This window comes from Vidua macroura, chromosome 18 (genome assembly GCF_024509145.1).
Source record: "Vidua macroura isolate BioBank_ID:100142 chromosome 18, ASM2450914v1, whole genome shotgun sequence".
NCBI lineage: Eukaryota > Metazoa > Chordata > Aves > Passeriformes > Viduidae > Vidua > Vidua macroura.
This window is the reverse complement of record NC_071588.1, coordinates 14,022,528-14,044,081: the sequence shown is the minus strand read 5'-3', so window position 1 is coordinate 14,044,081 and position 21,554 is coordinate 14,022,528. Positions and strand designations below refer to the sequence as shown.

Genomic DNA, 21,554 nt, shown 5'->3' with positions numbered 1-21,554 from the left:
CTTTTTAATGAAGAAGGACTCTGTTATCTCAGGAAGGACATTTCCCTAGAGAACAACAGTGTGGGGATGGGGGTAACTGTGGGTTATAAATAATTCCTATTAATTGCACAATTTGGCTCATAACTTTGGGCAGCTTTAGTAACCCTGCCCTGGTGCTGACTCAGCACTGTCCTCACTGCTCACAGTGGGGTTCAGTCCTATCTGGGTCAATATCAGGGTATTTGTGTACTGTAAGGCTCAAGTCCCAGCCTACCCCAGCCCTGTGGGGTCCCGGTTTCTGTGGGTCTGGCTGGAGCTTGTCCTTGTGACTGGAACCCCGGTGGCAGCACGGTGGCAGTGGGCACCCTCCCTTTCCCCACTTTCTGGGGGGGCTTTCCTGAGCGTCAACTGGGGAGTGCTTCCCACCTTGAGACTTGGAGAAACAGAGATAACAACTAGTCAGAGCCATCACAGAAACAGTGTTTATGAGGATGACCAAATCAGCCTGTTGCTCACAAGCCACGACACAGAGGTGCCAAGCGGGACCAGAGCACTGCTGGCAGCAGGGCAGGGACTAGGTGGGACACGGAGCAGTGCTGGCAGACAGAGGGGTTCACCGGAGCCAGCGTATCCTACTGAGGGTCCCCACAGCCTCTCTAGGGCCCCCCAGGGACTGGCCAGCAAGAAGTAATGGAACAGCTTGCCCACAGTCCCCAGCTCCTCACAGCATGCAGAGCATGTGGATGGAGCAGGGTGTCCATGCTGCAAGGTCTGTCAAGTTGGCAGCCTCACGCTTGACTGACCATGGGCTCAGGGGCAAAACAGCCAGGGGTGGCTGCAGCAGTGCTGCTGGGGACCCCCCCATGACATCCTTGCAGCTGGGGTGACCTCAAAGCATGGGGATGATTGCTGGGGAGGGGACAATACTGAAAAAGCACCTGCTGAGCCTGTCCCAAGTCCCAGAGAGCCTGGAAGTGGCATAATGGAGGGTTGAGTCCCCATGGTGGGGCAGGTGGGGCTGCTGGGGTGCAGAAGTAGGGAGCTGGCTCCAGGCAGACCAGCTCAGGGATGCCACTGGGGACCTCCAGGTACAAGGCACCCATACCCTGCTCAGGACTGGGGCAAGAGCCTGGCCATAGCATTATCTTCCTGCGGGCATGGCCCCCAGTCCACCCCTCAGACAGCAAATTTCAGCAGCTGGGAAGATGCAGACTGGCTTTTGCTGTGCCAGCCTCCACTGGCTTTCCTGGGGTGCCTTCCCAGCCACCCACTCTGGCCATATCCCTTCTCCATGTCATGTCTCCAGGTGCTCCTCAGCTCCCTCAGCCCCAGCCTTTGAGGAGAGCAGCCCTGGGCATAGAGATGCAAGGGTGCTTGTGGGAATGCATGATTGGCCCCTGCCTCCTTCCAAAGGGGACTCTGCAGGAGGCAGGGGGGCTGCACTCAGGATTAGAGTCAGGATGGGCAGTACTGGGCTGCCTGTCCTGGTCCCTGGGGAACCTCTGCATCCCCAGCTGCACGGATGTGCTGGCAGACAGGAGATGTGCTGCACAGTGCCAGGATGTGCTCAGGGAGAGGTGAGCAAGGGCACAGCTCCTCATGAGCAGGGCAGGCACTGGGCTGAGACCCAGCTCTCGAGTGCAGGGGATGGGGAGGGAGGCAGCCAGCCCCTCTACACTCTGTCAGAAGCGCGTGGGGAAGGGTGAGCATCCTCATCCTCTCCAGGTGGAGCCCCACATCCAGGGCAGCCCCAGTGGCTCTGCTGTCAGAAGGACCAGGAGGAGGGGCATGGGTCTCTCGCCTCACTGCAGGAGCAGATCCTGATGCTCCCATCTCCAAGTGCCCCCGTTGCCAGGGTTGTCATCTCTTGCAGTCATCGGTGTCGGTGTCTGGCAGCCCAGTGGCAGGCTGGGAGCTGGGCTGGACTGCTTGCACCCTCTCCTCCAGGCTTCCACCAGGGAACACCACATAGCGGGCGCTGACACGCTGGGGCCGTGGCTCCCGCAGGTTCTCCTTGCTGTGCCAGATGCCATAGCCAAAGTAGACGAGCAAGCCTGCAGCGGGGACAGGGACAGTAGGGGCTCCAGCACAGCCAGGCTGCTGGCACCATCATGGCTGGCACCACAGCGGAATGTGGCACAGATGTGGCCAGTAACCCACTGGAGCAAAAAGCTAAAGCACCATGGGGGCTTAACTGAGCTGCATGCAGGAGGAAAAGTGTCTGCCCCAAGGTTATGAGCATGTTAAGAGCAAGGGGAGCACCCTCAGTCCCTGGGAAAGGGAAGGACTTCCTGAGCCCCAGGGAGCTGTCTCAGGAGGGAGGGTGGTTCTAGCCCAGGGCTTTAAGGAGGATCTGAACTTTTAACAGGAACAAGCTGTGACACTCTGGGAAACAGAGAGGCTCAGGAGATGCTGGGAGACCTCGCCTTGCATCTCCAAAGGGGAACCGGAGGCAGAAAGGGGCAGGATATGCTTTACAAACCCATAAATGGCAGAGAGGAGCTGCCAAAGCAGCTGGAGCGTGCCAAGACAAACCCTGTTCCCCTTCCCCGGAGCAGACATGGGAGCACTCACCTAAGAGAAGCCAGACAGCGAAGCGGAGCCATGTCATGTAACTGAGCTTCAGCATCAGGTAGATGTTGAGGATGATGCTCAGGGCTGGGGATAGGGGTACCAGGGGGATCTGCAGGGGAAAAGGAGTTGGCGGTGGTGAGACCTGCAGGACCACATTCTCAATCTTTAAAATCATAGGGACAAAAGACAGCACTGGCAAATGTGTGGGACAAAGGGACTGCCACCTTGGGATTTCTAGAACTGGCACTTTTTTTTAAGGAAAATGAACAATGGAGGCAGGAGCTCAGAGCCAGGCTGGCAGGGTGGGCACAGGCATCATCATGAGGACCAAACAAGCTCCTGGCGTGATCCTGAGCCAACGTGGTCCTTGCTAGAGGAGCCAGGGCAGGGGCATGGCAGGGAACTGGTATCACCAATGGTGTTATGAAGCTGCACTGACTACATCAGGGCTCAGGTGGGCTGAAAACAGGAGAAGGGGAGCACAAGAGGCATAGAAGTGGTTTGGAGGCTGAAAATGGGCTCCATCACACAGCTGAAGGACAGCCAAAGTAAGGAGCTGAGGCAGGAGAGGAGCAGAGGAATTGTGGGGATGCAGAGAAAGGAGCCCAAGGTGGACAGGAGCAATCCTTGGGATCCATCCCGTGGGACACAAAACTGCTGGGGATGGCCCCTCCTGGGAACCAGTGGCCACACAGCAGAGGCACCAACACTCCCCACACACAGTGTCCACAAACATCCTCTTCCTCCTCTCCTCCCTCCTCCTCCTTCAGCAGTTGTGGTGCTTTCAACAAAGTGCTGTGCCCGGGAGCCCTGCTGGTCCATCAGAGCTGCTCCCACCTCCCCTCACCCCTGCAGAGGGATTTCCTGCCTGGGCCCTGGGCATACCTGGAAGGTCTGGGTGCTGTGCTGCTGCTCGTGTGCCCAGATGAGGAGGAGGCTGAGCAAGAAGCCCAGACTGAAGAGGACCAGCAGTAGGGAGTAGCTCCAGGTGGGCAGGTGGAGATGGGTGTTGCCAAACACTAAGATGGAGCAGAGGCAGATGGCAGACACCATCAAGGTCACCACGGCCACTGTGACCACCTCACCTGGGAAGAAGTCTCTGAGGAACTCCAGGTAGGGCTCAAAAGCTGCCTTCAGCTGCCCCGGCTCCCGCTGCTCTTTGCTCTTGTCCCTGTCCACCAGCTGCAGCTTGTCAGAGAAGGACTCGTACTCTTTCAGCTCGCCCTCAGACGGGCCCTCATGGAGCTCAGGGTTGGGCCGGCCACTGGCCGCCGGTGCGGGGACATCCCCTTTCTGCTGCTGGAAGCGCAGGACGATGATGCTGGCGGCCACAAAGGTGTAGGCCAGCAGAGTGCCGATGGACAGGAACTGCACCAGGGCCTCTAGGTCAAAGATGAGAGCCAGCAGGGCCATAAGCAGCCCGAAGACCACGATGCCAACCACGGGCACCTGTGTGCGGGGGTGCACTCGGGAGAAGACCTGAAAGAAGAGCCCATCCTCGGCCATGGCGTAGACGATGCGTGGCAGGGAGAAGAGGTTGCTCAATAGAACTGTGTTCATTGCTGAGGGACGGGTAGAAGAAGGAAGACCCCATCAGACCCAAACCCAAACTGGAGATTGTTCCCAGCCCCCAAGGTAGGAGGGTGGGCAACTCCCTCCCACTGCTGCCTGTACTCACCACAGATGGAGCCAGCAGCCACCAGAAACCCTGCCCAGGCGTAGCCCCTCCTGTAGAACGCATCAGCTAGGGCAGAGTCAGGGTCCAGCGTGTGCCAGGGCACCATCAGTGTCAGCACAACTGACACCAGGATATAGGCACCGGTGGCCAGCCCCAAGGAGAAAGCAATGGCCCTGGGGACAGCCCTCTGTGGGTTCCTGGCCTCTTCACTGGAGGCTGCGATGACGTCAAAGCCCACAAAGGCGTAGAAGCAGGTGGCTGTGCCAGCCATGATGCCCGACAGCCCATATGGGGCAAAGCCACCCTCCTGGGTGCTCCAGTTCTTGGGCTGTGCGAGGACAAAGCCCATAATGAGGATGAAGAGGATGACGCCCATGCTGATGGCTGAGAAGACGTGGTTGAGCCAGGAGGACACTTTGGCCCCAAAGGAGATGAAGGCAGTGGCTACCAGCAGGATGGCAGCCGCCAGGAAGTCTGGATAGCGGGCCAGGAACGGCACCTGCCAGGCACCCACATGGGTCTCGGTGAAGTTCTTGATCTTGTGGTTAAAGATGGAGTCCAGATAGCCGCTCCAGGCCCTGGCCACTGCGGCCCCCCCGATCATGTACTCCAGCAGCACATTCCAGCCAATAAGGAAAGCCCAGATTTCACCCACGGACACGTAGGTGAACATGTAGGCAGAGCCTGTCTTGGGCACGCGGGCTCCAAACTCGGCATAGCAGAGAGCAGCCAGGAGTGAGGCAAAGCCGGCGATGATGAAGGAGACGATGACGGCAGGGCCAGCGATCTCCTTGGCCACAGTGCCTGTGAGGACGTACAGCCCAGAGCCCACCATGCCCCCGATGCCCAGGAGCGTCAAGTCGATGGTGGAAAGGCATCTGTTAAAGGATGTCTCCATCATGTCGTCCTCCAGGGTCTTCACCCGGTTAAGCTTCTGGCAGAAGCGGGTCAGGTCAGTGGAGCGGGGCAGCCATCTTGCCATCGTGGAGGCAGATGCCTGCTCTCAGCAGAGTGAGGGGTCCTCAGCAGTGAGATCCTGCCTGGCAACCTGGTAGAGGGGCAGGAAAAGATGAACATTCCCTTGGCAGTGAGGTATCAAGTGCTGGGGACAGGGTGGAAAAGCCACCAGGGCACACTCCAGGTGTCCCTGGCTCCTCAGCCAACACGGAGCTCAGTACCAGAAGTGTGTCCTCCTCCAGGGGTGGAACAGGACAGGGACATGTGCCAGTATGCCAGGTGACAGGCAAACCACAGCGCTCGCAGGGCAGCATCTCCCCATTAAAGCCCAAACCAGTCTGCTCTGGCCCTGATGAAGGTTTTCTTGCTGCCTCCTCTCCACCTTATCCAACATCTATTTGAACTTCACCCTGCTGTGCCAGGACCCCACCACGGGGGCATGCAGCATCTCCCTACCCCCAGGATCCTGCTGCTTCCCCAGCGGCTGCAGCAGAAGTCAAGAGCAGCTCCCATGGGAGTCCCCAGCCAGACCAAGAAACAGCCAGTGCCAGGGACCAGCCACACTGGCAAGCTGCCATCATGACAGTGTGAGGACACAGCGCTAGGGACATTCGGGTGCTGCTTCCCTGCTGCTCCATGGGGTGATTGGTGACTTTGGGGACACTCTCCCCTCCCAGCTGCCCCCCTTTCTGTGCCAGAAGCCCCAGACCTATGTAAAAAACTGTCCTGCTCAGAGGGCTGGTGCAGCCCCACTCCAGGGTCCACATCTCAGAGGCCAAAAGGTCATGGAAAGCCCACGAGGAGATGATGGAATGACAGGGCCGATGATGGTCCGTGAGAACACCGTGCACAATCCGTGCTGGCTGAGACTCCCGCCCCTGCACATCCAGGTCCTCGCGACCGGAGGCGTTGGCAGTACTGGGGTCCCCGATCCCAACAAACGCAACAGGCGCAGCTGGGAGGATGCGGAGCTCGGTGCCCACTGGACACGGAGCATTCCCGGAGTTCGGGGGGTGGCCAAGGGTGGGGAACCCCAGAACGAGGAGGGTGTGTGTGGGTTCCGGATTAATCCTGAGCGGCGGGAGGCGATAGTTTCGCCCCTGCTCAGCCCCGCCACGATGCCGGTTCCGGGGCCGAGCCCCGGCCCCGATCCCGGCCGCGCTCCCCTAGGACGCTCCCCATAGTGCCAATCCCAGCCCGGCTCCCGGTCCCAGGGGTTGTCGCTCACCTGCGAGGGTGCCGCGGACCCCGCACGGCCCCGGCCTCACCTGCTCCGCGCCGCCGCCGCCGCCCGGCTCCGCCTCCCAGGCTCGGCGGAAGGGCGGTGTCCGGGCGAGCCCCCGGCCCAGCCCCGGGCGTGTCTCCTCGGAGCGGGGAGCAGAGGCTGCGGATACCGGGGCTGCACCTCCAGTCCCTGGAAGGGGCAGACGCAGGGGGATCCCCACGACCCCAGGGTGGGCAGCCCCCCCGGGAGTGTGTGCCCGGCTGGAGCCGCACGGAAACGGGATAGAGGGTGGTCATGGAGATATTCCGAAGGCTGCAGCCTGGGCTGCTCTGGAGGCAGGCTGGGAGAGCTGAGGGTGTTCAGCCTGAAGAAGGCTCCAGGAAGAGCCTTTCCCATGCCTAAAGGGGTTCCAAGAGAGCTGGAGAGGGGCTTGGGACAAGGAACTGGAGTGACAAGGGAGAATGGCTTCCAACTGACAAAGGGCAGGATTGTGTGGGATATTAGGAAGGAATTCTTGGCTATGAAGGTGGGGAGGCCCTGGAATAGTGGAAGGTGTTCCTGCTCATGAGCTTCTAATCAAGGTTTCTTCTAACCCAAACTATTCTGTGATTCTGTGATGGAGCAGTTATCCCAAATCCCATCCACTGGATGCAGTTCTGGATGGAGCAAAGGGCTGAGATCCTGCTCCTCTGCCTCTACTCACTCTGCTCTGGAGCTACTACCTGAAGGGCAGGCACATGCTCTGTGCTCAGGTGTTTGTCATGAAGAAACTGAGGTGTGGAGAAAGCTGCGGGAAGGGGAGCTCCTGAACAGGCCACTCCAGCTCACAGTCCTCCTGCCTGGCCAGGAACACAAATCCTGAGCAAAAGCCTCTGGTGTTTCCACCTGGCTCTGCAGGGCACTGAAGGGGAATCACCTCTATCCATCTCTAAGTCAAAAGGTGTTTCTTTTCCAGAAGTGCTTCACCTCCTCTTGAACCACCATAAGCCTTCTGCCTCTCCAGCCCCCTAGGGTAGGAGTTTCCCAAGCAGTCACCTGTCCCACCCAAACCTGCCTGTTACAGGTGCCCTGCAATGCTACTGCTCTTGTATTTCTATAAAGTGAAGTCCCTCTCCATGCCACCCATAGTTTTATCTCCACCCTGCCCCCTCTCGTGCCCTTTGTCAAAGGTAAAGGAGTCCAGCTCAGCTGGAAGGTGTTCCAGATTCCTGGTGTCTCCAGGGTCTTTGCGGAGCTTGTACCATCCCTACCGTGCCTTTGTCAGGGTGAAGGGATTTGCATTTAGGTGCTTCACAGCAGCAACGTTTTTCATTTTCTTCTCTGATCCCCTACTCATGCCTCATCTAAATTTCTGATGGCTCCTCGGCACTTAAACTGACATTTTCATGGACCCACCAGTCACCACTCAAAATGTCACCCTCAAGCTGCACCCACAACTCAGTGCCCACACTGCAACTCTTGAGGGCTCTCACTTGAACACATTCACCTTTATCCACACTGGATCGACCTCCTTTTGTGGAGGGGACCTTGCTCTTCTCCTCAACAGCTCAAAATATAAGAAAAGGAAGGAATAAAACAGGAGTTGTCTCTTCCTGCCACCCATTACTCACCTTCCACCAGCTCCTGGGTGAACATGGGGCTGGCACAGAGCCATAGCTCTCATGTAAGTCACCTTGCACCTGAACAGGAAACTTGATCCTCAGGTTGCATCCTCTCTCCATGTCATTTCTGGCACACATGGAGCTCTGGGCAGGCACCTTTGGTCCAGGTCTGTGGATGGCTGAAGCCAAACACATGTTCCTGGGACACCAGCTGAGAGTTTGGGAGCTGCACAGGTCACTGAACCAAGGAGCTGAGATAGCCAAAGCCCAGCAGAACTTCCAGCCCCCTCGGGTTGCTCTCACCAGGTCTGCCCTGTGTTACTGGCACTACCACAACTGCAGTGGCTGTGGCACAACAATGCTGTGGGATGGTGTCACAATGACACTTGCTGGAAAAATATCCATATCCTCCACGTTGTGCAGTCCAGCTTCAGGGGCTGAGCAAGTGTTCCTCTGCTGAAATCCCGCTGATCTGATCACAAGCCACCCCAGGGGCTTTGCTCCCTTAGGATAACCTTTCCCACCAGCTACCCATGTCTAACCCCCTGCAGCTCTCTACCTTGGCCTTTCTGAAACCCAACCTGACCACCGGCATGGAAAATTTCAGCTTGGATGCAATCAGCTGCCTGGCAGAGCCATCTGCAAACAGATGGAGGAAGTAGGAAGCCCAAGAGCTGCTGTTGTCATGGCAGTGCCAGAACAGCCCCTGGCACTGGCTCTCCTTGCAGAGACAGCAGCAGTCCTGGGTCACGGAGGCTCTGGTCCAAGGTGGACTCCATCCCTCACCCCAAAGGGCAGCGCAGTGGGGCTGAACACACAGGCAGTAACCTTGATCCCAGCTCCTCCAGCCACACCCTCAGTCTGCTGCTGCTCCAGTCATTCTAGAGAGCTTATGTAGAGGAAAGGGAAGCTTCTGGGAAGCAGTGTGACATCCCCCAGCACCTGGGCATCCTTTCCTGCCAAAAAACCCATTGTTCACCCCTCAGGAAGCAATTTCCTTGCCAATCGCTCTGGTCATAAACCTGACCACAGATGCTGACTTCACCCAGTCTGCACCAGTGGTTACCCCATGTCCTCCCAGGAGGATGAAGGTATCTCCAGAGGGGAATGTTGCCCACCTTGCCCCTCACCATTGCTCAGCAGTGTAGCACAGAGCTCCCACCTGAGGGTCCAGTGGCCACACAGTTCCAGGAGCTCTGTGGGGACCTTGCAGTGGTGCTGGTCCCATACAGCCTGCTTTCCACATGGGGACTTTCATTCAGGAGGTGAAGACTCCACACAAGCGGTAGGTCTTGTCTCCAACTGTTGAATCACAGCAGCATCATCCCCATGGGGAGGCAACACCCACACATGACGGAAATGGGAGGGCACCTCAGCTCTGAATTTCCAAAAGCCTCCTTGGTCCTTGTAGTGCTGATCTTGTCTCCTCCAGCACCAGCTCTCCCTGCCGTAAGGCCACCCACAAGCTCTTCCAACACCCTGAAAGATCTCAGAAACACTCCAGGTTCCTCCCCAGCTTTCATCTAATGCACTACAAGCCCCACACTCATCAGCTGATGACAGGACAAACACAACCACTGGCATTCAGAAAGCTGAATGCCCTTTTCCCAGAGGGAAAGTGTTTTATTTCTCTTAATTTGGAAACTGGTTTAAAAGAACAAAGCAAAAGCTCTGCTTTCCAAGCCAGTGGGAACACTGCTAACACCAGTCCAGTAACTCTGCGCTGAGGCCTGAAATCCTCCTTTAATACAGATACTGCTGGCCAGCATACAGATAAACGAACACAGATAATGCTGGTACCAGCCTGGAGGAGACTCTGGGAAGGGTCTGCCTGTCTAAGAGGTTGTTTCTGCTTTAACAACACACAGAAGCATCCTTGGAATTGTTTCCCCCAACCAGTTATATCATCTAAACACAGGGGCTCTGTGGCTCAGTGATGGCCTCAGTATCACTGCAGGACATTCCTGGCAGGTGACCATGCTCCATCAACTCCCAGCTGAGCCAGATGCAGCTGACACTGCATGCATGAGCACAGATGCAGGATCCTGAGATCCTGGGGATCTGAGAGCCAACCCCAGGCTCCCAACCACCCCCTGCACTGGGCTCTGCCTGCCCCAGCTCTAATCTAAGTGTCTCAGCAATTTCTTCTACTCCTGTAGCCTCTTCCTGACACAATACAAAGCAAATGCATGGACAGTCTGTTGTTTAGAGGGAAATCAGAGGAAAAACTCTGGGACGTGAACAGCAGATTTGCTCTTTCAAGAAAAAGTCTTCTCAGCCTCAGCTTCCTTCTGCTGCAGCTTCCGAATCAGCTCCAGCAAATTCATCTGTAGAGTCAGCTCCTGCAAAGGGAGAAAAATGTTTGTGCAAGTAGATGATCCCATTCCCTGCTGCAGGATGCAGGAAGGACTGGCCTGTACCACCTCCTCAAGAGCTTCTTGTTCTTAGGGAATTACAAGAAAAATCAACCAGGCAACTAAAAACCAAACGCTTCACTTTGTTCAGGTGTTTCTCTAAAACATGGAGCAGTGACATCTTACCAGACCTGCTGCAAACTGTGGCTGTCTTAGGAATCCCAGCACTTGAGGATTCCTTAAGGATCCAGAGAGGCTCTTTCTCCTTGACCATGATATATGTGTTGGGGGCTATGAGGGCTGGCCAGTTCTGCAGGCTGAGGAGGGGCAGCAGCCCCAGAGAAGGTTCTCCAGGCCCCTCCCCACATCCCCCACAGCATCTCCAACTTCCTGACCCCTTCCCAGCACAGAAGGGCAGAAAGAGGAGGGATCACTTTGGGAACCCTCTAAGTGGGATCCAAGGCAGGTGTAAAACATGGCTGTGCTGGTGCATCAAATTACCTGCAAGCATTGCATTCCCTATTTCTGGAAAACTCCCTTTTCCAGGACCAAAATCTAGTGGAGACATCAACATTAGCTCACAGTTCCTTTGCCACCTGCTTGTTCTTTAGTTATGCCTAGCTCACAGACAACATGGTGGAGCCAAGAATTTGTGAGTGTAGGTTTGTGACTCAGCCTTGCAGACATGGAGCTATGGAAATAAAAATCTATTTTTGTAAAAATATATCCCCTGCACAAGGAAGCATTTCATACAGACTGGGGTGGGGGTGGGGGGGGGAGGAAACAGATCAGCTGATGGGAACCTTGTGAACAGATTCCAGCAGGGATTTCTTGGTGGCACTCAAAAGCACAAGCCAAGATCTGGGCTGGGCTTGGCACCTATCCTAAATGCAAACATACACAAACCCAGCAAAGAGGAACCTTAATAAGGGTTATTACTTACAAAAACAACATGAAGGGAAGGGCAGGAGGGAAAGAACAGGTTCTCTGCATTATACAGCTGGGGAATAGCAACACTGAAAAAATGAGAGGCTTGTTCAAGGCTCCACAACTGGGAATCATGCGGGTGGGTGTTAGAAAATGCCTGTTTAGCTTCATTTAAGCCATCTTTTCTCAGCAGTAGGTTTTTACCAAAGTGACATTTAATCAGCTGAAGAAACAGAGTTAAGAACAGCCTGTCTCTGCGTTCCCTGCAAACTTGTATGGCTTTACAACAAGACTTGGGAACTTTGAGTTTTTTCGTTCCTGCAATGGCGTAAGGACAATGTGGACAACCCCAGGTGACGCCTCAGATAGTTTGGGATCAAATGCCCTGGGGAAACTGGGAACAATTCTTTAATCACAGCCTGAGATCATCAGCTCTAGCAAGTCACATGCAAGATCGAGCAAGGTGCCTAATAAACAGTCTTGAAGTCAGTTTTCATAGCTAAGCTGAATATAAATGCAGTAAATGAATTCTTTTAGCACTTTTCAGAACTATTTGAGAGTCACAGGACTGCAGGCTGTTGGCACAGACTTTTGTCCCTCCACAATGGAAAAAAATACTGCAGGAAGTTGGGAATGCTGCCAAATGGTACCTGTGTTTCTGCTCTTTAGTTATGAACTGAGTACAAGTTCTGCCCAGTGCACACCACCCACCAGCAGGGAGGCAAAGGACGGATTGTTCTGTCTGACACACCCATCCCCAATTTATCTACAGTGAGATTAAAAAAAAAATAAAGATACTAACCCAAGAGCACTGTCAAACAATCATGGAGTGGTTGGGGTTGGAAGGGATTTTTAAAGGTCATCCATTCCCACCCCCTACCACAGGCAGGGACACCTTCCACTATCCCAGTTTGCTCCAAGCCCTGTCCAAGCTGTCTTTGGACACCTCCAGGGATCCAGAGGTAGCCACAGCTGCTCTGGGTAACCTGTGCCTTACCAGCCTTCCAGAGAACAATTTCTCCCCAATATCTCACCTAACCCTGCCCTCTGGCAGTGGGAAGCCATTCCCCCTTGTCACTCCAGGCTCTTGTGAAAACACCTTGCCTGCTGTGCCCAAACACCAACCTGGGGGTTGGTGGTGATGTAGAAGCCAGACACCCCAGCCTTCTCCAGGGTGCTCTGCTGGTCAATTACTTTTTGGTCCAATTCCAATACTATCTTCTCATCCATCATTCGCTGCTCCTCTCGGATCTGTTGCTCCATAGCCTGGAAAACATAGAAGTCAATGGGAAAGTGAACTATCTGCCTTCTTCCCAGCTTTTTCTCCTCTCTAAGATTTTTACTTGGAACCCAAGAGCAACTAGGCCCTGAATCTCTCCTGATGAGTCCAAGCATAGCAGTGGGCAACCAGCACAGGCTCACACCTCCACCTGCAAAGCTGCCACTCAAGAAAATGCAGGGAAGTCATGGGAAGAGCCTGCTCTCCGAGTGTTTGGAGGCCAGGAAAGACCACAAGGAACTGATCAGTGTCTGAATCACTTTCTCTGATGAGTCACCACCTGAGCCATGGCTGAGATCAGCTCAAGAACTATGTACCCCTCTCAGGTGAGGCTGAAGGAATCCTTGGAGGAATAACCTAGGCCACTGAAGCTCATCAAGATGGCTCCCTGGACACTAATATGGAACTGGAGCTGTAAACCCCATACAGATCCTATTTATTTGTGAAATAATCTGAATGCTGGACTCTATTTTTGACAGACTGAGAACATTATGAAAGAAGGACTTTGCCAGAATAGCTCCAACCAGGAGGTCATGGCCACTCCTGCCTCACCAACATCTGCCCAAACTTCAGCAGAGAGTTTCTGTGCTGCCTCCAGAGAAGAATGGAGCCCAGCAAACAAAGGCATGCTGGAAATCAGGAGTGGAAGCAGAGACGAGGATTGCAGGGGACAAGCAGAGAACAGATCAAGTAAAGAGCCCCATGTGTACAGAGGTGATACAACCTCACCAGGCTGCACTGAACAGCAGACTTCCCTTGCAAGCCACAAGGAACACCAGGAATCATCAAACCCCATCAAAAAACAATGACAGGCTCATTTTTGTAGGGTGGGCAGCAGAGTGAAGAGGCAGATTCTGCCCCTCTGCCCCCCTCAGGTGAGACCCCACCTGCAGAGCTGCCTCCAGCTCTGGGGGCTGAGCACAGGAAGGACATGGAGCTGCTAGAGCAAGTCCAGAGGAGGGCAAGGAGATGCTCCAAGGACTGAAGCCTCTGTATGACCTTAGAGCCCCTTCCATTGCCTAAAGGGGCTCCAAGAGAGCTGGAGAAGGACTTGGGACAAGGAATAGAGTGACACAACAAGGGGGAAGGGCTTCAAATGGAGAGGGCAGAATTAGATTAGATGTTAAGAGGAAATTCTTCCCTGTGAGGATGGTGACACACTGACAAAGGTTGCCCAGAGAAGCTGTGGCTACCCCATCCCTGGAAGTGTCCAAGGCCAGGTTGGATGGGGCTTGGAGCAACCTTGGATAGTGGCAGGTGTCCCCACCCACGGCAGGATGTGGTACTGGATGAACTTGAAGGTCCCTTCCAACCCAAACCATTCCATGATTCTGTGCTTCTCCTGCAAGAAGTAGGAATAAACCGTTAGAGAGCATCCAAAGGAAGGCAACAAACATGGTGAAGGGCTTTGAGGGGAAACATATGAGGAACAGATAGTCTGTTCAGCTGGAGAAGAGGAGACTGAGGGGAGACTCACTAAAATTAAAACTTCCTTGAAAGGGGAAGAGGAGGGGCAGACACTGATCTGTTCTCTGTGGTGATTAGTGATAGGATCTGTGGGAATGACTTGAAGATGTTTCAGGGAGGGTTAGGCTGGATATCGGAAAAGTTCTTACCCCAGAGGGTGCTGGGCACTGCCCAGGCTCCCTGGGGAATGGGCACAGCCCCGGAGGCTGCCAGAGCTCCAGGAGGGTTCGGACAACATTCTCAGTGATGCCCAGGGTGGGATTGCTGAGGGTGTCTGTGCAGGGACGGGAGCTGCACTGGATGGCCCTTGTAGGTTTCTTCTAATTCAGCTTATCCTGTGACTCTGTGAAAAGCCACAAGTTTTAACATTTCATTCATGTAATGCTGCCCCTTTGTAACAGAGAGCAGGGGCACATGTTCAGCTGGAAACATCCATGTGGTTAAACTATCCCCACTGCACAGAAAGGCAGAAGTCACAAATCCCAGTGGTTGCTGGTTAAAATGGCCTTGGAGGGGAGCTGAATGCCTCCACCCTGCCACAATTCCTGGTGAAAATTCAGAATTTGTGTGGCAGAACTCTTGGCCATGAACAGTCTGGGGAAGGGATGAGGTGTGTCTGCAGCAGGGGTATCCATGGGTCTCCAGAAAAGGTGTGACCTAACAAAGAGTTATCACTCACATGGGGCAGGAGCTACCTCTTGGAACCTCTCCTGGATGTAGACCCCACAATTAGCACATCACAGTGATAAACCTTCACAGAACCACTTGCAATTAAGGAGGATGCAGAACTTGGATCCACTAGAAGGTGACCACACAACATCTGCTCCAGAGAAAACATTCAGGGTAGGATCTCATGGCAATAAATGGGAAGAAACTCAAGACAACTCCAGCCCCAACAGAAGGCAAGGCAGAGTGATGACTGCTCCTTCACCAAAGGATGCTGAGGAGCAAACCTAAGCAAGCTCAGTCTTCACATTTTCTTCAGTCTAGGGGTTCACTCCCTTTGTGGGAGACACAACAGATTAAAATCCCTCATTCATCAGATTTTCCTTCCTCCCACCCATCTCAGTGTGTTATTGCCTCCTTCACTTACTATGCTGAAGGACTGACTTTCTTTGGGCTTGAAAAGAACACCCAAATTTAAGTGCCTCACATTGCTTAGTGTTGGCATCTAATTCTAGGTTAGAGAAAAGTGCCGTATCTTGGACAAATCTGAGACACAGAAGTTTTACTTCAGCCCTGGTGGCCACGGACCCTGCATGATGGGCAAAGCTTTTCTAAATGCCATGGGTTCCACTGAGGAGTCAAATATCTAAAACATACACCTCGTATTACCTGTCCTGGGAGACCAATCCCAAGCTATCTCATGGGAGCTGGTCATGGAAACCTTGAACCACAGAGGGGACCTCCAATTATACACATATCAGATATAACAGAGATGATCAATCTATTCCCAAAGTGCTCTACAGCAGAACTGTAAGAGGATAAAGACAAGAGTAAGTGACTCTATTAACACTTGGGAGGCGAAAACAGAAGAAAGGTAGAGGGCGGGTAGGAGGAAGTTGCACAGCATGTAAGACAAGAAGTGAGACATATTTGGGCAATTTAATGAAATACTGGAAGCATTTAAAACAGGCAGTAAAGATTATTGCTGCAAGTCTAAGTTACTCAGAGACAGAAGCAACAAGGACAGGTACCAGAGGTCCAGCCTGGCTTTAGTCACCTTGACAGGAAATGAGGAATGTGGAAACACCAAAGAATCCAACAACAGCAAGCAATGGCATGGTGCTTGCCATGGGCCAAGACAGGAAACTTCTCATTCACCTAATGTGGACCAAAGTAGCTTACCCCCCTTACATTTCAACTCCACTGATTAACATAACCAGCTACTTGCCATTGTCTTACATTACAAAACTGCCTCTATCTATCACCAAGAAATGACAGAAAAGTCCTCTGGGACTGAATCTTTTTGAAATGCCTTGGGATGCTCTCAGAAACTCTTACTGTAATTATGAAATTCGAGGTGTTTCCTCCTTATCCGTGGTACTCATAGGATAGGTACACCTATCCTATACAGGCTTCAGCCCATCAGATAATGATGGATCATTAAAGCACTGTGGAGAGCATTGCCTTTGGAGCAGGCCCCTGAGCTTCCACAATTCTCAGATCACACCTTATCTGCACCCCTACTTTGAGGGGACAAAAGGCAGAGCAAGAGGAAGAGGCCTCTAGACTGGGGTGGGGAACATAAGTCTGTGCTAGCAAGGCCAGCCAGGACAGCTAGTGTCTCCTGAGGCTGCAGGATAGGAAGAGCCAAACCCTCTGGAGATGCTGCAGAGCTCCTGAAGCACCGGAGAGGGTAGTGAGAGCCCTAGGAAGGGACACAGCTCTGCAACCCCCCCCGCTCCCCCCTCCCCCCCCATCTCCAGCCCAGCCCCTCTCACCTCCATCTCACGCTGCTGGGCTGCACGAAGCAGTGGCAAGTTGTGGGGCCTGCAGCACTGCTGGGCCTCCTTGTGCCGATGGAACAGCTCCTGCTTCAGCCCTGCCATGGGCACAGGGGGCTCAGGAGGGCACACTGCTGGCAAGTGCCCCCAGTGCCATCCCTCCCCCCGCCAGTGCCCTCCCCACAACGTGCAATGCCATTCCCTATATCTCCCTTATGCCTTCACAACCCACCCCCAGAGCGTCCCAAACCTGCCTTTCCAGTGCCACCCCCAAGCCCCCCCAACCTGTCCCTCTCGGCGTCATCCCCAGCTCCCAGTGTCCCCATCACAGTCCCCCAGTGCCCTCTAGTGTCACCCGCAGTGTCCTCCACTGTCTCCCAATCTGCCTCCTCACTGTCACTCCCCACCCCCCCAGTGCCATCCCCAAGCCCCCACTGCCCCCCCAGACTGTCTCCCTGGTGTCCCCCCACCGCCCCCACCCCCAGTACCCACCGAACCTCCTCCCCACCCCAGAGACGCCCCAGCCCCCTCTCCCCCCGCAGGGTCCCCATCACTTCCCTGGAGTGCTACCCCCATTTCTCCTGAGCTGTCCACCCGCTCTGTCCCCTTCAGTGCTCCAGGATGGCCGCTCTTGTGGCCCTCGCCCCAGCGCTCCCCTCTCCAGCCCCCCCAGTGGCCCGGGAGTACCCCCACGGTGGCCCCGGTACCGCGGTGCTCGCTGTGCAGCTGCCGCCGCTGGCTGTACAGGTTCTTCTCGGTGAGGTGCTGGATCTCCAGCAGCCCCTGCACAATCTCGAACACGGTCCCGTCCAGCAGCGCCAGCGCCAGCTCGGACAACGTCGTGTACGAGAGACGCTGCTGGCAGGCACTGCGGGCACAAACCGGATCAGCGCCGGCACCGGCAGCGGCCCCTGCTTCCCCTCGTGCTCCGCTCACCTGGGCAGCGCCTTGACAAGCGCCTGCAACTCGGCCAGCAGCCGGTAGTGCCGCTCCTGCTGCCGGGACAGCACCTCCTCCACCTCCTCCTCCACCACCTCCTCCACCTCCTCCACCTCCTCCACCACCACCTCCTCCTCCTGCTGCTGCTGCTGCTGCTCCTCCTGCTGCTGCTGCTCGGCCGCCTCGAACCCGCCGGGCCGCGCCATCGCTCCCACTCCGCTCCGCTCCCTTACCCTCACCGCCTCTTGCGATCTACGCCTGCGCAGAGCCGCGCGGCCTCGCCCTCCTGCTGCAATTTGCGCATGCGCGGACTCGTCACACGTCCTGCGCGCCTCCATCGTCCCGCCCCGCCCCGCCCCTGAGACGCGCGCCCCTCCGGCCTGCACGAGCCCCGCCCCCAGAGACAGCCAATCCCGGCCCAGCCCCTCCCCTGATCACGCCCCCGCCCCGCCCCCGCCGCTCCCGGCCGCCATTCTTGCTCATCCCAGGCCTTGCCGCTCCCGCAGCCCCCGCCTCCCGCGGCCGCGGCCGGAGTTTCCAGGCGGTTCCACTCCAGCCCGTCCCATGGGATGCACGGGGAGGACTCTCGGACTATCCCCCTGCTCCAGCTTGGAAGCAGCTACAGATATTTTAAATTACTTTATCAGGAGCGTTTCGGACGTAATTTGTCCGCTTTGGAGTGGATGAGTCAGGCCAGAAATGTGGTGCATCACCGGCACTGGTGGGATTGCACTCTGTGAAGTGGGGAACATCCCCTATGGGCACTGCGCCAGGGTCATGCCTGTTTGTGGATGGCTTGGGAAGGACGAGGCCGCGTGGCTGCCCAGATCTCTTCCAATCCCTAAAAACACACGGAGTGCTGCATGCTGGGATGGTGATGGGTCCTTCCCGTGCATGCTGGGGTGCGGGAGATGAGAAGTGAAGGATGAGCTGTGCATTCGTGGCAGCAGAGCACGGGAAAAGGTTCCTATCTTGAATTAGTAAGAGGAAAGATTCATTGAAATGGGTTAAAAATCCTTAAAAATACTGGATTTAATAGGACTTCAAAGCCTACAGAAGCTGCACTGCTGCTCAAGGGGACTGGAAATGGCAGAGAGAGCACAGAGCATCTCCAGCGAAGTGGAGTATCCTGAAAACATCCCTGAATGGAAATGACTTTTTTCCCCCCATTTCAATGCCTCAAATTTCCATTCAAGGATCCCCAGATCCCAAATGCTGGAGAGGCTTTGGGTGGGCTGACTGCAGATCTCTATGCCTGGGCTACTTAGACCTTACAGACTTAACCCTGCTGTGTCCAGCTGTCCAGCTTGTCCCCTGCCCATCCTTCCCTCAGCCTGGTAGCAACACCTCCATGGAATGATTTTCTCAGGAGCCACCATGAGGTTTTGCTGTGCTGGAGCAGCCAGAGGCTGAGCTGCTGGGTAATGGGAAAAAAGGGTCCTTTAAAACAAGAGCTATGAGCTGTGCTGCCCAGCTTCGACTGGGGCAATAGCCTGGATCAGGATGAAAGCATGCCCAACACTTTGCCACACTCCTCCATGAAGATTTGATGGCAGCTTTTGCTAAATATTCCCTTCAATGTGTCATAGCACAGCACAGATTTTGCTGTCCTGGTGAATACCCCCAGCATCACAACCCAAAATCCCATTGATAGCCAGTGATGCTCCGGTATGGTGACAAAGGCCTCACCTGAAACATGACCAGACCAGCTGCCTCCCCTGGCACGGCTTCCTGCACTGGTGAGGATGTAAATGCCACCTGCCTTGTCCCCTTCAGTGTCACAGCCTCATGGGCATGGCACAGTAAAGGCAGCCTCCGCCTTTACTTTGCTGCTCTCATGACTTCACTGGGCTTCTGCTCTCTGCCCAAGGATGTTTTGAAGGGCTTTCAAGCCTGGGGGTGTCTAGCTGTGGGGACCCTGAGCAGCAGCAGGCTGGAGGGAGGAGGCCATGCAGGAGGCTCTGGCAGTGCATGGCCATGGCTGTGGAGTGCCTGTGCATCCCTGTGGGTGGAAAGGGGGGTGGCCGGGCAGCTGAGAGAAGCTCAGCCCAGGGAAGAGGAGGGCACATGCTCGGGGACACTCTCCAGCAGTGCCAGCAAGGAAGCCGGCACCATCTGGTGCCTGTGCACCCCTGTGAAGGTGGAGGGAGGGGGCGGCCAGGGCCTCAGCTCTGCCACGGACATTCCTCTCCCTTCCTTTGTGCCGCAGGAAATCTGCGCTTCCTCCCTTCCCAGCGCTGCTCCCGGCTCAATCGCTACCAGATGTGGGTCCCATGCATTTCTCATTAGCCCGGCAGCTCCGGGCGCTGCCTCGGCAGCCTGCAGGGCTGGTGACACAAATGCTGGGGTTCTGGGGCTCCTGTGGCAGGGAGCAGAGCTGGTGTGTGCTCCATGAGGTACCTGGCTGGGCTTTGCACTCAGATCACTGCTGTGCCAGGATGCTGATGGGGATGCAGGGCGAACTCTCTGTGGGGATGGAGCTGGGACAGGCTCCTCTGCCGGGACCTGCACAAGTGCCACGGGGGCAGAGGGACGTGTGCTTTGGGTTGGAGGAAGGAGGTCAGTGAGCTGGACTGCAGCTGGGTCAGCCACTGGGGACAATCTGCAGCCCTTGGCTGGGTCTGGGAGTGTAGGGGAGGTGGGTGGGTGGCACACATGGGGACTGGGGCTGGAAAGCACAGTGACCTGGGGTGTCCCGTGCTCTGAATGTCCAGGCAGGTAGTACATCAAGATGTGTTGGGATGTGCTGGAGGCTCTTGGGGGGTGGGCTCAGGCTGAGGTGGGGTAGTCCCTGACCAGCTAACAGTGTTTGCAGTGGTGCCACAGGCAGTTCAGGTGACACAGCATGGGTGGAGGAAACCCAGGTCCTTCCTGAGCTCCTTAGAACATGCCAGCACCAAAGACGAAACCACAGTTGCTGGACCCAGGGGCTTGAGAGCAGAAACAACCCTGCAGTTGGGTTGTGATGCCCAGAGAGAGCCTTAACTAAGCCTGGATTGAACTATGAAGGGACAGACAGACCTGAGAAAGCTCCTCTGTCCTTCCTCACCCTATCACCCCCACCATGGAGTGAAAGAGAAGCTGGGGAAGACCCCAATGAGACTCTTCCTGCTGGGCAGAATGAAGCCACATTTGGGTGCTCATGGCCATGGGACCTCTGCACTGATGTGAGATGTTCCTTGACTTGGAATAGAAGAATCTGTGGCTGATCTTGTCCTGATGCTGCTTCTTGAGCCCCTAAACCAGCTGCAGGGCTTTTCTCATGCTGCTGGTGCAGATGAGGCTGGGTGGAAGCAGGGGAACAAGAAATACAACAGGAGTGGAGTGTCTGTGGAGCCTGATGCATGGGAGTATATTGCCATGGGGAATAATCCCTGAGAACCCTGAGCACACACTTTCCTGCAGGAGATGTCTGTCCAAGCCTGGAGTCCCTGGGAGAGTTGCCACGTCACCATGGCTCTGAGTCACCACTCCAGAGCCAGGAGTGGCCCCCCCAAACTTTGGTGAGTTTGGTGTCACTGGACAGCCAGCTGTCACTGAAAGAGGCAAATGCACTGCCAGTTCTGCACCAAACATAACTTTACTGCCTTTACTGTGGAGTCAGGGACAGGTCAGCATCATCTGGTCCTTGGGCTGAGAGCTGGTGAGCATCCCAGCAGCAGCTCTGCTGTCCATGGCACCAGTATGGAGCAAGATGGCCAGGGCCAGTGACAGGACTGAAGCTTAGGCCAAGCCACGGTGCCTGCAGTTAGTCCCTGGCTGGCGCCTGGGCCAGGGCTGGAGCCAGGGTTTTCCTGAAGCAGCAACACCCCTGCAGGGCCAGGTCTGGGGGGCTCCTCTCCTCAAGGCTGGATCTGTCTCTCCTCAGCCAGCTTGGCTTGGATGCTTTCCTCAAGTCTCCTCCAACTCCTCTTTGGACCCTCAAAGAGCTGCACCAGACCTCTGGGGTGGGGGCTCCAGCAGCAGCCCTCTGACTCCACCCTGCACTAGCTGCATGGTCACCCACCACACTGCCTTTGCCACCTGTCCCCAGCCTTGCCCCCTCCTTTTTCAGACCACTTTAACATTTTGTGGGCCCTCACCTCATCCCTCGGGCAAGGGGAGGGCATGGCTGGGACTGCCAGAGC

The 21,554-nt window shown here is 55.5% G+C and overlaps 2 protein-coding genes across 3 annotated transcripts; both read right to left on the bottom strand.

Moving 5' to 3' along the window:
* Positions 1–438: 438 nt before the first annotated feature.
* Positions 439–8,386, bottom strand: SLC7A4 (solute carrier family 7 member 4). 2 transcript variants are annotated; one of them, XM_053993597.1, is made up of 5 exons: positions 8,024–8,386; positions 4,232–5,279; positions 3,439–4,115; positions 2,554–2,662; positions 439–2,033 (listed from the first exon to the last, which is right to left on the bottom strand). In XM_053993597.1, exons 2-5 carry the CDS (start codon positions 5,211–5,213, stop codon positions 1,840–1,842), a joined length of 1,962 nt encoding a protein of 653 aa, XP_053849572.1. In that variant the 5' UTR covers positions 5,214–5,279; positions 8,024–8,386; the 3' UTR covers positions 439–1,839. The 2 variants fall into 2 exon arrangements, with proteins under 2 accessions (XP_053849572.1, XP_053849571.1); XM_053993596.1 differs by lacking the exon at positions 8,024–8,386 and adding an exon at positions 6,417–6,482.
* A 1,201-nt stretch (positions 8,387–9,587) lies between these two features.
* LOC128816194 (protein DGCR6) lies at positions 9,588–17,664 on the bottom strand. The gene is made up of 5 exons (XM_053993607.1): positions 17,425–17,664; positions 17,196–17,356; positions 16,486–16,586; positions 12,421–12,561; positions 9,588–10,356 (listed from the first exon to the last, which is right to left on the bottom strand). Exons 1-5 carry the CDS (start codon positions 17,631–17,633, stop codon positions 10,273–10,275), a joined length of 696 nt encoding a protein of 231 aa, XP_053849582.1. The 5' UTR covers positions 17,634–17,664; the 3' UTR covers positions 9,588–10,272.
* Positions 17,665–21,554: the final 3,890 nt, after the last annotated feature.

Bases quoted from the DNA above. Each gene is read 5' to 3' on its own strand.
- LOC128816194 (XM_053993607.1), bottom strand. From the start codon at position 17,633: ATGGCGCGGCCCGGCGGGTTCGAGGCGGCCGAGCAGCAGCAGCAGGAG. The intron at 17,357-17,424 runs GTGAGCGGAGCA...TTGTGCCCGCAG, and splicing joins CTTGTCAAGGCGCTGCCCAG to TGCCTGCCAGCAGCGTCTCT. The intron at 12,562-16,485 runs GTGAGAGGGGCT...TATGTTTTCCAG, and splicing joins CCCAGCAGCGTGAGATGGAG to GCTATGGAGCAACAGATCCG.
- SLC7A4 (XM_053993597.1), bottom strand. From the start codon at position 5,213: ATGGCAAGATGGCTGCCCCGCTCCACTGACCTGACCCGCTTCTGCCAG. The intron at 2,663-3,438 runs GTATGCCCAGGG...TTTCCCCTGCAG, and splicing joins ACAGCACCCAGACCTTCCAG to ATCCCCCTGGTACCCCTATC. The intron at 2,034-2,553 runs GTGAGTGCTCCC...TCCCCGCTGCAG, and splicing joins CGCTGTCTGGCTTCTCTTAG to GCTTGCTCGTCTACTTTGGC.